Here is a 12,256-nt window from a genome sequence, read left to right as displayed (position 1 = left end):
TTGGATACAGTATATTAGCCCAGTGGAAAAGGCAACAGATGGAGTCCTTGCCTCAAACGAACTCTCCTTTCCCTTTCCTGCCCGAGCTGTATCACTTCACGAAGACTCGAGTTTCACTGACTAACGGGTGCTCGTCAAGCATCGACAGACCAAACTTGGTGCGCATGTGCAAGTTAAATAAAATAGACTCTCAGTCTCTTAGCAAAAACTGCACTTCAATAAAAATCACAATCATAACCAAAAACCAAAAAATAGACCCAGTCTCCGTTAAAATAAATAGCACACATATGCAGTGATGCAGTGTATTGTTAAACTAATGTAGGGGTCATATTTGAGTTGGACCGCATATCTGTGGTGACGGATTAAAATGCAGTGTTTCTGTTGTTCTCCGCATGCCTTCTTTCACTTGGTTATACAGTTCAGGAATTGCTGTTTGTGACACGTACATGGATGTTCTCCCAGGCAGTCTGTCAAACACTTCTAGTATTTCCCGAAATGTTGTCTTTTCAACCGTATTAGAAGGTTGCCTTTCTTTTGCACTGTAGCGGGCGACACCGTCTGTGAGCGTGCACCATTTTGCGCTGTTTCGTTTGTATTTACTTGGCCGACCAAACACCTCAGTAAGCGCTGGCTGTCGGAACGAAGGCTCTGCTGCACCTCCTTCGGTATTTTTTTCCCAGTTGAGAAAACAGAATGGATGGTTTTGTTTCAGGTGTGCATACAAGTTGGTTGTGTTCCCCTTCTTCCTCGTCACTACTTTCGAACAAATGCGACATATCGGTTTGTCAGTGTTCATGCGCTCACCTTGTTCATTCTTTTTAAAACTGAAACATTCCCATATTGGGCGTGTGGCATTCGCCTTAGAAACAAGGCCTTGTATTTGTACTTTCACTACTTTATTGAAAACCGTTTCAAATTGTCAAGTATTTAGGATTTTTTTTTTTTTTTTTACAGAATTCTAATTGCAGTACCAGCTGCCAAGAAACTATACATTCAAAAAAGAACAGCAGTGGCCTATAGCCTCCTGGTATATAAAAACAAACAATACTGTTTTGACGGCGCACGTCCGTCACTAACTACCGGCACTACATTTACGCACATACATGCACATACACACGACACTCACTTTAGACGCTCACCTTCCCCACTGTGTCGCTGTCCCATTTATTTAATCACAAACACATGCAATGCCTCCTCCCCGCTGATAAAGTACACCAAGGGTGCACACAGTTGTGTCTACTTTGTCCTGTATTGCATACACGTCACACACATACTGTACATACTTGTACACGCCACTTACCTCCGTCGCTCTGTTTCCCCGGTCCAAAGCAGCACCAACACTTCTGGAATGTTGAAATAGGAGATTTTCCTGTGTCATGTTGGTTACATGACATGACGTGTTATGTAAACTTTCAAAACTGCCTAAAAAGACTTTTATTATTGTTTTATTTTAAATGTTTCTTTATTTGTACTTTTGTGACTTTTTGAATCGTTGTATCAACTTTTTGGAATAGTGAACCATGAGTTATGGTAGAACTCATTGGTGGACTATTGCTCTCGTTATTTGTATATACTTGTAAATTTTTTTTATGTTTTTCTCTTTGCCACTGTATTGTGCACTGTTTTTGCTGTTTTTTGCACTTTGGCAGTAAATACTACCTGAGCATTCAATCATGGTTTGACAAGAGCCCCACCACGGCTGTGCTTACAAATATGCTCATAAATAACAACAGTAGTCAACTATTTTGCATTTTTCTTTTTCTGTGGAATTTTATACCGTAATTTCCGGACTATAGAGCGCACCTGTATATAAGCCACACCCAATTTACTGTAAAGAGAAAAAAAGATTTGTATATATACAGGCCACACCGTTCTATAAGATGCAGGTGTCCACGTCATAACATGGGATTTTTTAGTACACAGGAAGATTTATTTTTAAACAAATTCAGTCTGTGCTGTCTTCCCCAGCAGTCCAACCCCCCCGAAACCCACCGCCGACAGTGGCCCTCCCGACACCACTCGCAGACCCTAGCAAAAACCTGAAAGCTGCATCACTTGCATCTCTCCACGCGTTTTCCATGATGAGGGTTCGCACAAGAAGCGCAATGTGACTAATCCGAAGCACACGAGATGCCACAAGACCAGAACGCGACCACATATTAGCTGCATCACTGTATAAGCCACAGGGTTCAAAGCGTGAGAAAAATGTAGTGGCTTATACACCGGAAATTATGATATATTTAAAGGCTCAACGCCACTGTTTTTTATTTGTTTATTTTTTCTTTTCCATTTTTGTGTTGGCACCGTGGTTGTAGTGTGGCCAGCAAATGGCCCACGGGCCGCGAGTTTGACAACCCTGCTTTACAATATACAGGAAAAATAAAGTTTTAGTTCATATCATGAGCTCAGGGACTGTCAGCGAGCGTCTGATAATGTCATATATCATGACTGTATTGTTACATTATTAAGTAACCATCGCTGTTCACGTAGGAGGGCGAGTGAGTATGAGAAGCCTGTGCCTCTACAAGCACAGTAAGATGGCTCTCAAGACAATGGAACATACTGTATATTCGGGTCATGTATAATGTGACATCATCTTGTGGTTTAAGAACTTCGAATGTAATGTGTGCATGTCAGTTTTTGTGAATTTATAACTGCACCTCATTCATCCGCCTCAAATGCGAAGCATCTCCACACGCGACTCTTACTACCTGGCTTATCCATAAGCCAAGTTGATGTGCTTTCCCCGTACTTGTTTGTCTTTTTTTTTTTTTAAAAAAGACTGCAGACCTTCTTCGGCGTTGACTTTGGAGAGAAAGAAGCGACTCGTGCTCTGTGAACAAACCCAAAACAACAGGGAACCTGGGAATTTGCAAGTTACCTTACAAAAAACAAGCGCTAAGTTGCTTACAATAAGTGGACTTGGCGACACTGCTGCTCATTCACCTCAATGCTCATACGAGTGTACTGCCCACATCCGTTAGAATCCATATGGCTCGCTGAGGGAAGTAACATAGTCGATGTTGCCGATACCTTAAAAAAAGAGCAGATATTAATGTATATTTTGTGTTGATATCAACTTGGTATGGAAGTATCGATTCTTGTGACAACACTAGTTACATTTGTGAACCACTGTCGGTGAATGATGTCCATCGGGTGTATTATCGCTTGAAGACATGCAGCTGTATGTGCACAATGTCACTCACCCTGTAAGTGCAGTAGAAACAAGGTGCTTCAACACGCACACTGCTGAATGAATGGATTGTTGATTGAATGGAATACTAGGGGTGTGAGGGCAGGAGGGCAGAAAGGATGGAAGTAAAGGGCAGGAATTTGGAGAGGAAACATAAATGGAAGTGAACAGAATGACCACGGAAGGGGCACCCGAGGAGAAACACTTCTAAAAACAGCACATCTCATTTATTGAATGTTCTGGGGAGGCTCAGGACCTGTTCACATGGAAACGTTTTTAGTTAATACGCAAAAGGTTTTTACATTTTCAGCCTTGCGTCCACATGCGCTTCTGCTTGCGTTTTGAAGGGGTGAAACGGCCATTATTTGCAAACGCCTGTAATGAGTAGTGCGAGTACACCCTTAGTGTTTGTGTTCTTACGGACCGGAATATTTCCTGATAAGATTATTCATTTTTAATTGTTTTTTTTTTTTTTTTTATTGATTTGGTTTCTATGTGGACAGGTGCTCAGTGTGCTGATGTCTCCTGTGGGGTTGTTTGTGGTCGTATTACACTCTGCTCAAGTGTATAGACGACGTTATAATGCAGCCAAATTTGGCTTGATCCTTTACATGCTCCTGTTGCATGTTTGTGCGTATAAATGTAATTATACAGGCGAGCACACAATAAACACACACACCTTAACAACATTATCACACTCATAGGTTTGTTCAGGCTGAGGCAAGGGCCAGTGCTTGGGAAGTGTGAACAGTTGAGCCCAGACAAAATGACATGTGTTTGCCTAAGGAACTGGCACTGGATTTGTGTGTGTTTGTGTGTGTGTGTGTGTGTGTGTGTGTGAGTGATATGTATTATGCCAACCCTGCTGTTTACCATAGGGGATTTTAGAAGAATTGTAGGCAGCTGGCAACCCCCTTTTAATTTTTTTCTGCCTCCTTAATCTGCTTGTTGCTGTGTGGAGTGTTTGTTGCTCTACTTTAAAAAAGAAATGAAGCAATTTGTTTGTGTTCATGAAAGGAAGCAATAATATGCCTCCAGCAGTGACCAGACAGGCCTCTACTATGAAATGAGTTCTTTATGAACCCCTATGAACCATATGTTAGCCCATTAAGTGGGAAGAAACCACAAAGCCAAATATAAAGTGATAGTAATTGCATCAATTATAGCTACAATGAATTATAAAATCTGATACCAGGTCTGTGTTGTGCATGCAGAGGGGTTTACTGGGACATTCAATGGGATGGGACCATTGTCAATATTTGTGTTTGCTCCTATGCTTTGACAAGCCAAAACATCTGCGATGATTCTTATTCAGATTGGGCAAAATTACCATCAAACAACAACACAGCAATCGTGTTAAATGGCGTTGGCTCCAAATTGAAGTGTGCTTGTCCAGTTGTGACAATGTGTTTATTCAATCTGATTACCCTCGAGAACAATCAAAACCATACTGCAACAAGTCATTATTATGACTTGTTGCAGTTATGGCTCAGAGACTACACCCATGTCTACAGTTAACCTTTATGTTTCGGTGACTCCAGATGTGTCCATGACACCTGCGCTGTCTCTGTAACTTGTTTGGAGCATGCCCAGTTTTGGAAACGAGCTATCATTATGGTGATGGTGTGAGTTATTTTAACGTTCTTTTTCACATCAGTATTCATCACATATCACAATTCACATTCCACATGTCCAAAAGGAGTAGGAAGAATCTTGTGTAGTTGTATTGCAGCAAACGTAATCTATCTGCATATAGACAGATACCACAGACTGTTGATGACAGTTTATCAGGATGTTGGCTACTAAAAAGTTATAATAACAATTGTTAGTGACTAATTGGAGCGTAACTCAATCTGCAACATAAACACTTCTTTCTTTTCTTTTGTATCCACAGGGTTCCTGACAACTGCCTTGGGATTTCTGTCCAACTTTTCACTTTTCTACGTTTTACCAACCATTTGTTTGTAATATTTAGCATTTTTGGACTACCAGAAAACAAAGTTTTAGTTGTGTGCTGCCTTGTGTGCTGACCACACAACGTCAACTTTTAGCTGCAAGTATGGAGCGCAGCAGCTGGAGCGGTAGTGAGAGTCCTGGGGAGGACATGGACAGATTGAGTGACTCTGGAGGAGACAAGACCATGGAAGGGGACCCAGAAGGGGTGTGGAGTCCTGACATTGAGCAGAGCTTTCAAGAAGCCCTCGCCATCTACCCACCCTGTGGAAGAAGGAAGATTATACTGTCCGACGAAGGAAAGATGTACGGTGAGTGTTAACAGGACATGCTGTTAAACCACTGCAGGAGCAAAGTTGTTATTCACAGTGTTGCTTTTTTCCTTGACGAAAACGAGACAGTGACGATGGCTCTTTGGTGACTAAAACGTGACGAGTCGTGTGTGAGTTTCCGTTGACAAGACAAGACTGGATGAAAATGTTAGTGGGTGGTCTATCACAGTTGTCCCCAACCTTTTTTGACCCACAGAACAGGGGAGGGGTTTCTACATTATTCTGCATTCTCACATAGTATCAGCATTTGGGACCAAATGTCCAAATGTGAGGTGAAAGAAAAACGGGAAAACTACAGTATAGTAGTCTGTCTGTGCGGCGTGGGAGAAAGTTAGCACATGCACAATGGTGTGTTCAAGGACCGTCGAACCAAGTGGGACGGGTTGCCGCTACCAAACAAACAACATAACCATGCAAAACTATGGCATTTGTAACTGTAAATTATTTTTATAATAAAATAATGGCCCATATTTGTAAAATTGATATGCATTTACATAACATTTGCTTTTTTAAGTGGTTTTTTTATCATTGCACCTGAAAGTTTCGGGCATAATAATAATAAAAACATCATACCCGCACCATACAAAGACATTTCTGTGTATGGTGTGGGTATTATGTTTTTTTAAGAAATTATATACCTACATTTGATTTTGTATTCACCTGTAAACTTTTACATCAATTTACATCATCCAATTTCCGCTACTTATTGAAATAAATTAAATGTTTCTTGTATTTATTTTTGTACTAAATCCGGACTAAAACTATCACATATAGAAATGACTAAAATGTGACTAAAACAAGAAGCGGGACTAAAAAAAAATGGCTGCCAAACACTGCTAATTCATTAATAAAATGTACCATTTAATGAACCTGCAATCCTCAAATAGTGACCTCCACTCTAACAGACACAGAGTATCAATTAATTGCATCCCCCATCATCCACACATGAAACACATACTGTAAGTGCCTCACACCAAACGACTTGGTTTTTGTACTTAAAAGGTACTATGATACTCCCATTCAATCACAGTCAGAAATCACAAGCACAGGTCATAGAGTCCACTTTTAACACACTGACATTAAGTAGTTAACTGAGGAGCCTTTTTGAACACAGTTACCGTATTTTCTGGACTTTAAGTCATACTTTTTTCATAGCTGGTGCAACTGCTACTGTATATAAAAATATATACTTGTACTGTATATGGATGAAATTTAACATGTGCTGCCTTACAGTTAAAGTGAGGTGGTGTTTTTTTGGTGACACCTCGTGGCCACAATAATTAATTGATAAGGTTGACATTTTTTTGTTACGAAATACGCTTCTGCCTTGGAGACGATGTGTCTGTAAGTAATGTGCAAATATAATTATATGATACCTGTGTTGATTGAGAAATGTCGTATTGTAAACGGCTGTGTTGTTTAAGTAGCTATTTCTAGCTTGGAGATTGTAGCTACTGCGTCAGCCACTGACTGGCTAAATACACACATATAATTTTTTGTCTATTTTAATTCATTTGTGTATGCAAAAATGAACTGTAGTTGTTAAAATATGGCTGTTTGATACATTATACACATACAGCATTGTCCAGGCGTCACGTCACTTATTAGTAGGAGTGGGAATCTCTGGTCACCTCACGATTCGATGCGATTCCGATTCAGAGGCCTGTGATGCAATGACAAATTGATTATCGATGCATCTCTAAGCATCTTTTTTGTGATCAATAGTTTGCCAATTTTTTATGCATCATTTTATATTTCATATAAGTCATACTGTATATTTCTTTTTACTCACTGTGTACTACTAAAACAATACAAATATGCTTTATTTGTAATGATCCACAATTAAAATAAACATGAAACTGAGAATTTACTTATTCCATTATCATTTAATAATTGGAAGGTAACATCTACCGACATATCTCCCATTGCACAGAACCAGCAGGAAAAGTAAAGTACGCCACTAGCAGCATGTATAAATTTAAACTTCAACATATTCTGAGTAACCAACATTAAAAAAAAATCTGCCATTATTCACAAATAAATAATAAAGACTTCTGAATTCAAACTAAAATCCTGAGCATAGAATCTCTGACAAAATAATATTTTTGCTGTATGGCAAAGTCCAAAACAGCTTTCATACAAAATATAGATTTTGGTACCAGTGGCTCTCATTCAAGAATAATGCTTGCAGACGTCAGTATCTTATGAATAACCCCAAAAATAGGCTGCCCTTATTCACAATTGCAGTGTCAGTGAAACGACTTTGCGATGGGACGTTGAATCCAGGTTCCAAAGTGCGCAACAAAGCACGAAAGCCCAGCTTCTCAACAACCGAATACGGCCGCAAATCCTTGGCAATAAAAGTTGCGATTGACTTTGTGATGCGCTACGCCTTTTTTGAGTTGGGTGGAAAATTTGTTATCACCTGCTCGATGTTTCTCTGGTTGGCAGCAACTTCAACTGATTGTTTATCCTCCTCGTTCGCGTGGAAACGTGCCGTTTTTTCTCATATGTTTTGTGTTCCCAAAATATTTTAAGCTTGTATGACAAAGCTTGCATATTGTCTGGGTCTTGTACAGCTCATTTTACCTTCAACTACGTCAAAGCCAAAGTGCTTCCAGATGCTCGCTTTGCGGGTGCAGTTTGTGAGTATTGAAGAGAAACTGACATAAAAGTTTGCATAAATTAATGTAAACTTGCCCGCTGTTTACTCTGGCAGCGAGTTCCCATGGCGCTGTATATATCTTTACATATTTATATTCTTTTTTTAGAAATGTCAAATGGCTCAGAGAAAGTATAGCGTACTGAGAAGCGTCCTGTCTGCTCATTGGTCTATCAATGAAACTCACGCTGATTGGTCCTCGTCTGGGCGACAGCAATGAAGAGTTGAACATTTTTTAACTTTTGCGTCGGTATTGCGATGCAAGCCAGCATGTGCACGAACACGCACATACACAAACTTTCACATGCACGGATTTTGTGTGTCGCTTGGCTGGACGGTGACACGCGATAATCACACTATCGCAGGTTCCATTGAAAATGAATGGAGTAGAGGCGATGTCGCCTCCCATGTGTGGCGCCCTTTACCCTGAGGTGCACTACTATAAACTGTCCAGGCAGCACCTCCGCTTTCCATCTTTTTGTTCCGTGTTTTTATTATCGACATTTATAAATCGATTAATAATCATCTATGTCCGCATCGCTATGCATCTAAGAATCAATTATTTCCCCCACCCTTACTTAGTAGTGTCTTCTTTGAGAACATGCTGACATTTATTAAACAGGTACGTTTTTATTGTATCCATTTACAAATGTGAATTATTTCAGCTCCTGTAGCTTTAGTTTGTCTCCTTGTTGGCGTAAACATTGCCACCTCCCTCTGGCTTCGTCCACTTCTGTTTGAATGTAATATTGGATATTAATAAAGGAGCAGCACCATGACACTCCTGAAAAGCGCCCTTTGAGGGTAAATAGTGATCCATGCGACTTATAGTCCAGTACGACTAATGTTTTTTCCCTCATCATGACACATTTTTTGACTGATGTGACTTATAGTCCAGAAAATGCACTGCAAACAGTTGCATCTACCAAATGAATTGAAAGTTATCTGCTGTATTAAAGATGATCTTAGGTTAGGTGGAAATTCTGACGATTAGCATTCAAGTCCCCTCTGTGCACACTCCACAGTGTCGTGTCCATCCATTTTTATGTTCTGATTAGTTCCACCCAGTCTGCCACTGTCCACCCATCCTAGGTTCTTGCAGTTCTTTTTGCATTTTCTCAATAATCCAGTTATTTCATTTCACATTTTTTCCTCTGAATTTTTTGAACATATTTCCTTTGAAGTTTCCGGTCAAACCCCAAATGTTGTTGAACCACTAAACCAGTTATAAGTGTCTACAGATCTATGTTTAATGTTTTTGACTTTATATGGATCGTAGCCCGAAATCTACTTTGTAAGAAAAAGTTCCTTGACAATAATTTTGTGGCATTTAGAAAAAATTTTCAGCAGATGGATTATTTATCAGGAGAAATACTCAGAGATGGAACAGACAACAGAAAGACATTACACAGAAAGTTTTTTTTCCAAACAGTGCGTACCAGACAGTGGTGCAACACTGCTAATTAACAGTGCAGAACAGAACACAGCTAGTTAAAAACAGTGCCGGATAGTGCATGTAACATAGAGTGGATAACAGTAGCCTACCCTCTTCCGTGTCAGAACTGAACAGCATCCTAATTCCTTCGTCACAAATGTCGGCTCTCTCTCTCTTTTGGTGAGCTGTGTCCTCCTTCAAATGGCAGTACTGGAGTCCTACACGAAGCAGCCATGTTTCAGCCAAATCCGTTGCCATCCATCCATCCATCTTCTGTGCGGCGTATCCTCAAATCCATTGCTTTTAACTTGAAAGCGGCATCAATTTAATTGCTTCGTGTATGTTCTATGATGGATAGTTTGTCACCACCGGGTTGTCACTGCGAATGTGCACAACTCGTCTACATTCCGGTACAGTCGGTGGCGGTATGCAACTAAACTTTGGTTGCGACCTGCAATAAAGTAGAAGAAGAAGAACGTTGTTTATTTTCTGTAGTCAGTGTTAGATGGATGGATGGATAGATAGATAGATAGATAGATAGATAGATAGATAGATAGATAGATAGATAGATAGATAGATAGATACTTTATTCATCGACAAAAGAACAATACAGCATTTTATGTTTTGGTTTATATGCTTATTGTATTACTATTTCTGCTGGAGTTATCATCTGGACTTCATAAGAACAACGGTACAGTGGCACCTTTGGGGCCGCCTTTGAGTCCGCGTAGTGCGTGGATTCTCCTGGATCCAGGTACGTCTCAGCTTTTATACGTTACATTTCCTTTTTGTGTTTATTCATCATAACAGGCTTTGCAAGCTTGGTGGTACATTTATGGTGTTAATTGAATAATTCCAAATCCAACAATGTTTTACATTTGGTTTTAGTATAAACTGTGCTCGATGTTGCTCACTCAAGTGTGTGCAACGAGAACGACAGGGTTAGCAAACGCGGAGAAGGGTGGCTTCTCAGCATGTTTTGGTTGTTTCCTGAACTTTTTTTTGCCCTCATGATGGACTGTCTTTAGTAATAGCCTTTTACGAATTACATATTTAAATGATTAGTAGAAGTTCTGAAGTATAGGGGATGTCAGGAGGGTAGAACATGACCAGACCACACCAAGCATCATAGGAAATGTAGTTTTTAGCCACATATTACTTGTAGCTGCACCGGCGTACAAGCCGCAGGGTTCAAAGTTTGAGGAAAAAGTAGCGGCTTATACACCGAAATTTACGGTATTTCATTTAAATCAGTCGAAAATAAAAACTCAATCCAGAGGTTTTCTGTTCAAAACAAACCAGTGGACTGTTTGTCTCAGATTATCTCACAGGGCATGGAATCTCACAGACTTGCAGAGTAAAGATGTGAGAATGGCTTTAATACCATGTGTGTGTGCGTGTGTGTGTGTGTGAGTGTTTGGTAGTGTGTTTGTGTGTGACTAATAAAATGATGAGCAGATGGTCCTCTGGCTGCCACCAGCTGTGCCTCTCTCTTGCCGCTCTCTCTGCATGCAGAGTGCACTCTAGTGAATTCTTTATGATACTGCTTGAGTTTGGGGCATCTGAGTAATAAATTAGAATCCTGGTTCTCCAATACTTATTTTTCTCTGACTCATTTGAGGAAGTTTTGCTTTGGGACCTTGATACAGTATGTAGAGCTACGGAAATGGCTAAAAGTCATTGGTCATGAAGACTATTGTGCAAGACCCTATATATACACATGTATATATACATGTATATATGTGTGTATACTGTATATATATATATATATATATACAGTATATATATATATATATATATAAATGGAGTATATATATATATACAGTATATATGTGTGTGTGTATTCATCCTTTGACCATTCTTGTTTTGTTTTTGGACCCAGAGTTCTTTATTTTTGGTTTGTTCCCTTTCCCTTCTCAACTGTGAACCCTGCAGCCATCAGCCATTTGACTCAAATGCTGTGATAAATCCACTGTATACCACCTGCTCAGCATCAGACACAGTTAGCTAGCAGCTGGTATGCACCGTGAATAGAATGTCTCGCTCACATTCATCTGGTAAATCCAAATAAACATGGCTATTGATATGTGTCAGTTTGTGCACCCTTCACTGCAATAGCTCGATGAAGCGATAATATGCAAACAATGTGTGCATCAACAGGCCTGAAAACGCTTACACAAATACTGCAAAACCCCAACACATTTGTTAATTCTGGCGACATGCAAATGCTCTTTAGACTATCTGTAGACGAGAGGAGCCACCGTTGATCTAAAGATTACAGCCGCAGAGTACAGTTGCCCCCCACCTACGCGCAGCTCGGCATTCACGCCCCAACATATTGGCAGATTTATTTTCTCCGTTTTAAAATGTAAATAATTGTTTTTTGTTGTTTTTTCAATAAAAAAGTGGTTTGATGGCTCTATCTGCAAGGGGAAAAGGATGCTGCAGTTATGAATCGAGCAGAGGCCACTGTCTCACAAGCGATTTCAAAATTCCAGCAAGAAGTGACGTACAACTGCACGATTTGTAAGTACATTCAACAAAAATATAAACACAACACTTGTATTTTTGCTCTCAGTTTTCATGAGCCGAACTGAGAGAGCTAAAACTTTTTCTGTGTACACAAAAGGCCTATCTCTCTCAAATATTGTTTACAAATCTGTTAGCGAGCGCTTCTCCTT

The 12,256-nt window shown here is 39.9% G+C and overlaps 1 protein-coding gene across 1 annotated transcript in view; it reads left to right on the top strand.

Moving 5' to 3' along the window:
• LOC129181745 (transcriptional enhancer factor TEF-1-like) overlaps positions 1-12,256 on the top strand; it is a 55,101-nt gene that overhangs the window by 21,311 nt on the left and 21,534 nt on the right. Inside the window, exon 2 of the mRNA XM_054777331.1 lies at positions 5,088-5,457. Coding sequence (XP_054633306.1) covers positions 5,253-5,457 — 205 coding nt within the window. The 5' untranslated portion in view covers positions 5,088-5,252. The remainder of the gene's footprint in view (positions 1-5,087; positions 5,458-12,256) is intronic.

The sequence above is a fragment of the Dunckerocampus dactyliophorus genome, chromosome 5, assembly GCF_027744805.1.
Source record: "Dunckerocampus dactyliophorus isolate RoL2022-P2 chromosome 5, RoL_Ddac_1.1, whole genome shotgun sequence".
Taxonomy (NCBI): Eukaryota; Metazoa; Chordata; class Actinopteri; order Syngnathiformes; family Syngnathidae; genus Dunckerocampus; species Dunckerocampus dactyliophorus.
Note: the sequence above shows the minus strand (reverse complement) of the source record. Positions and strands in the feature narration are given on the sequence as shown.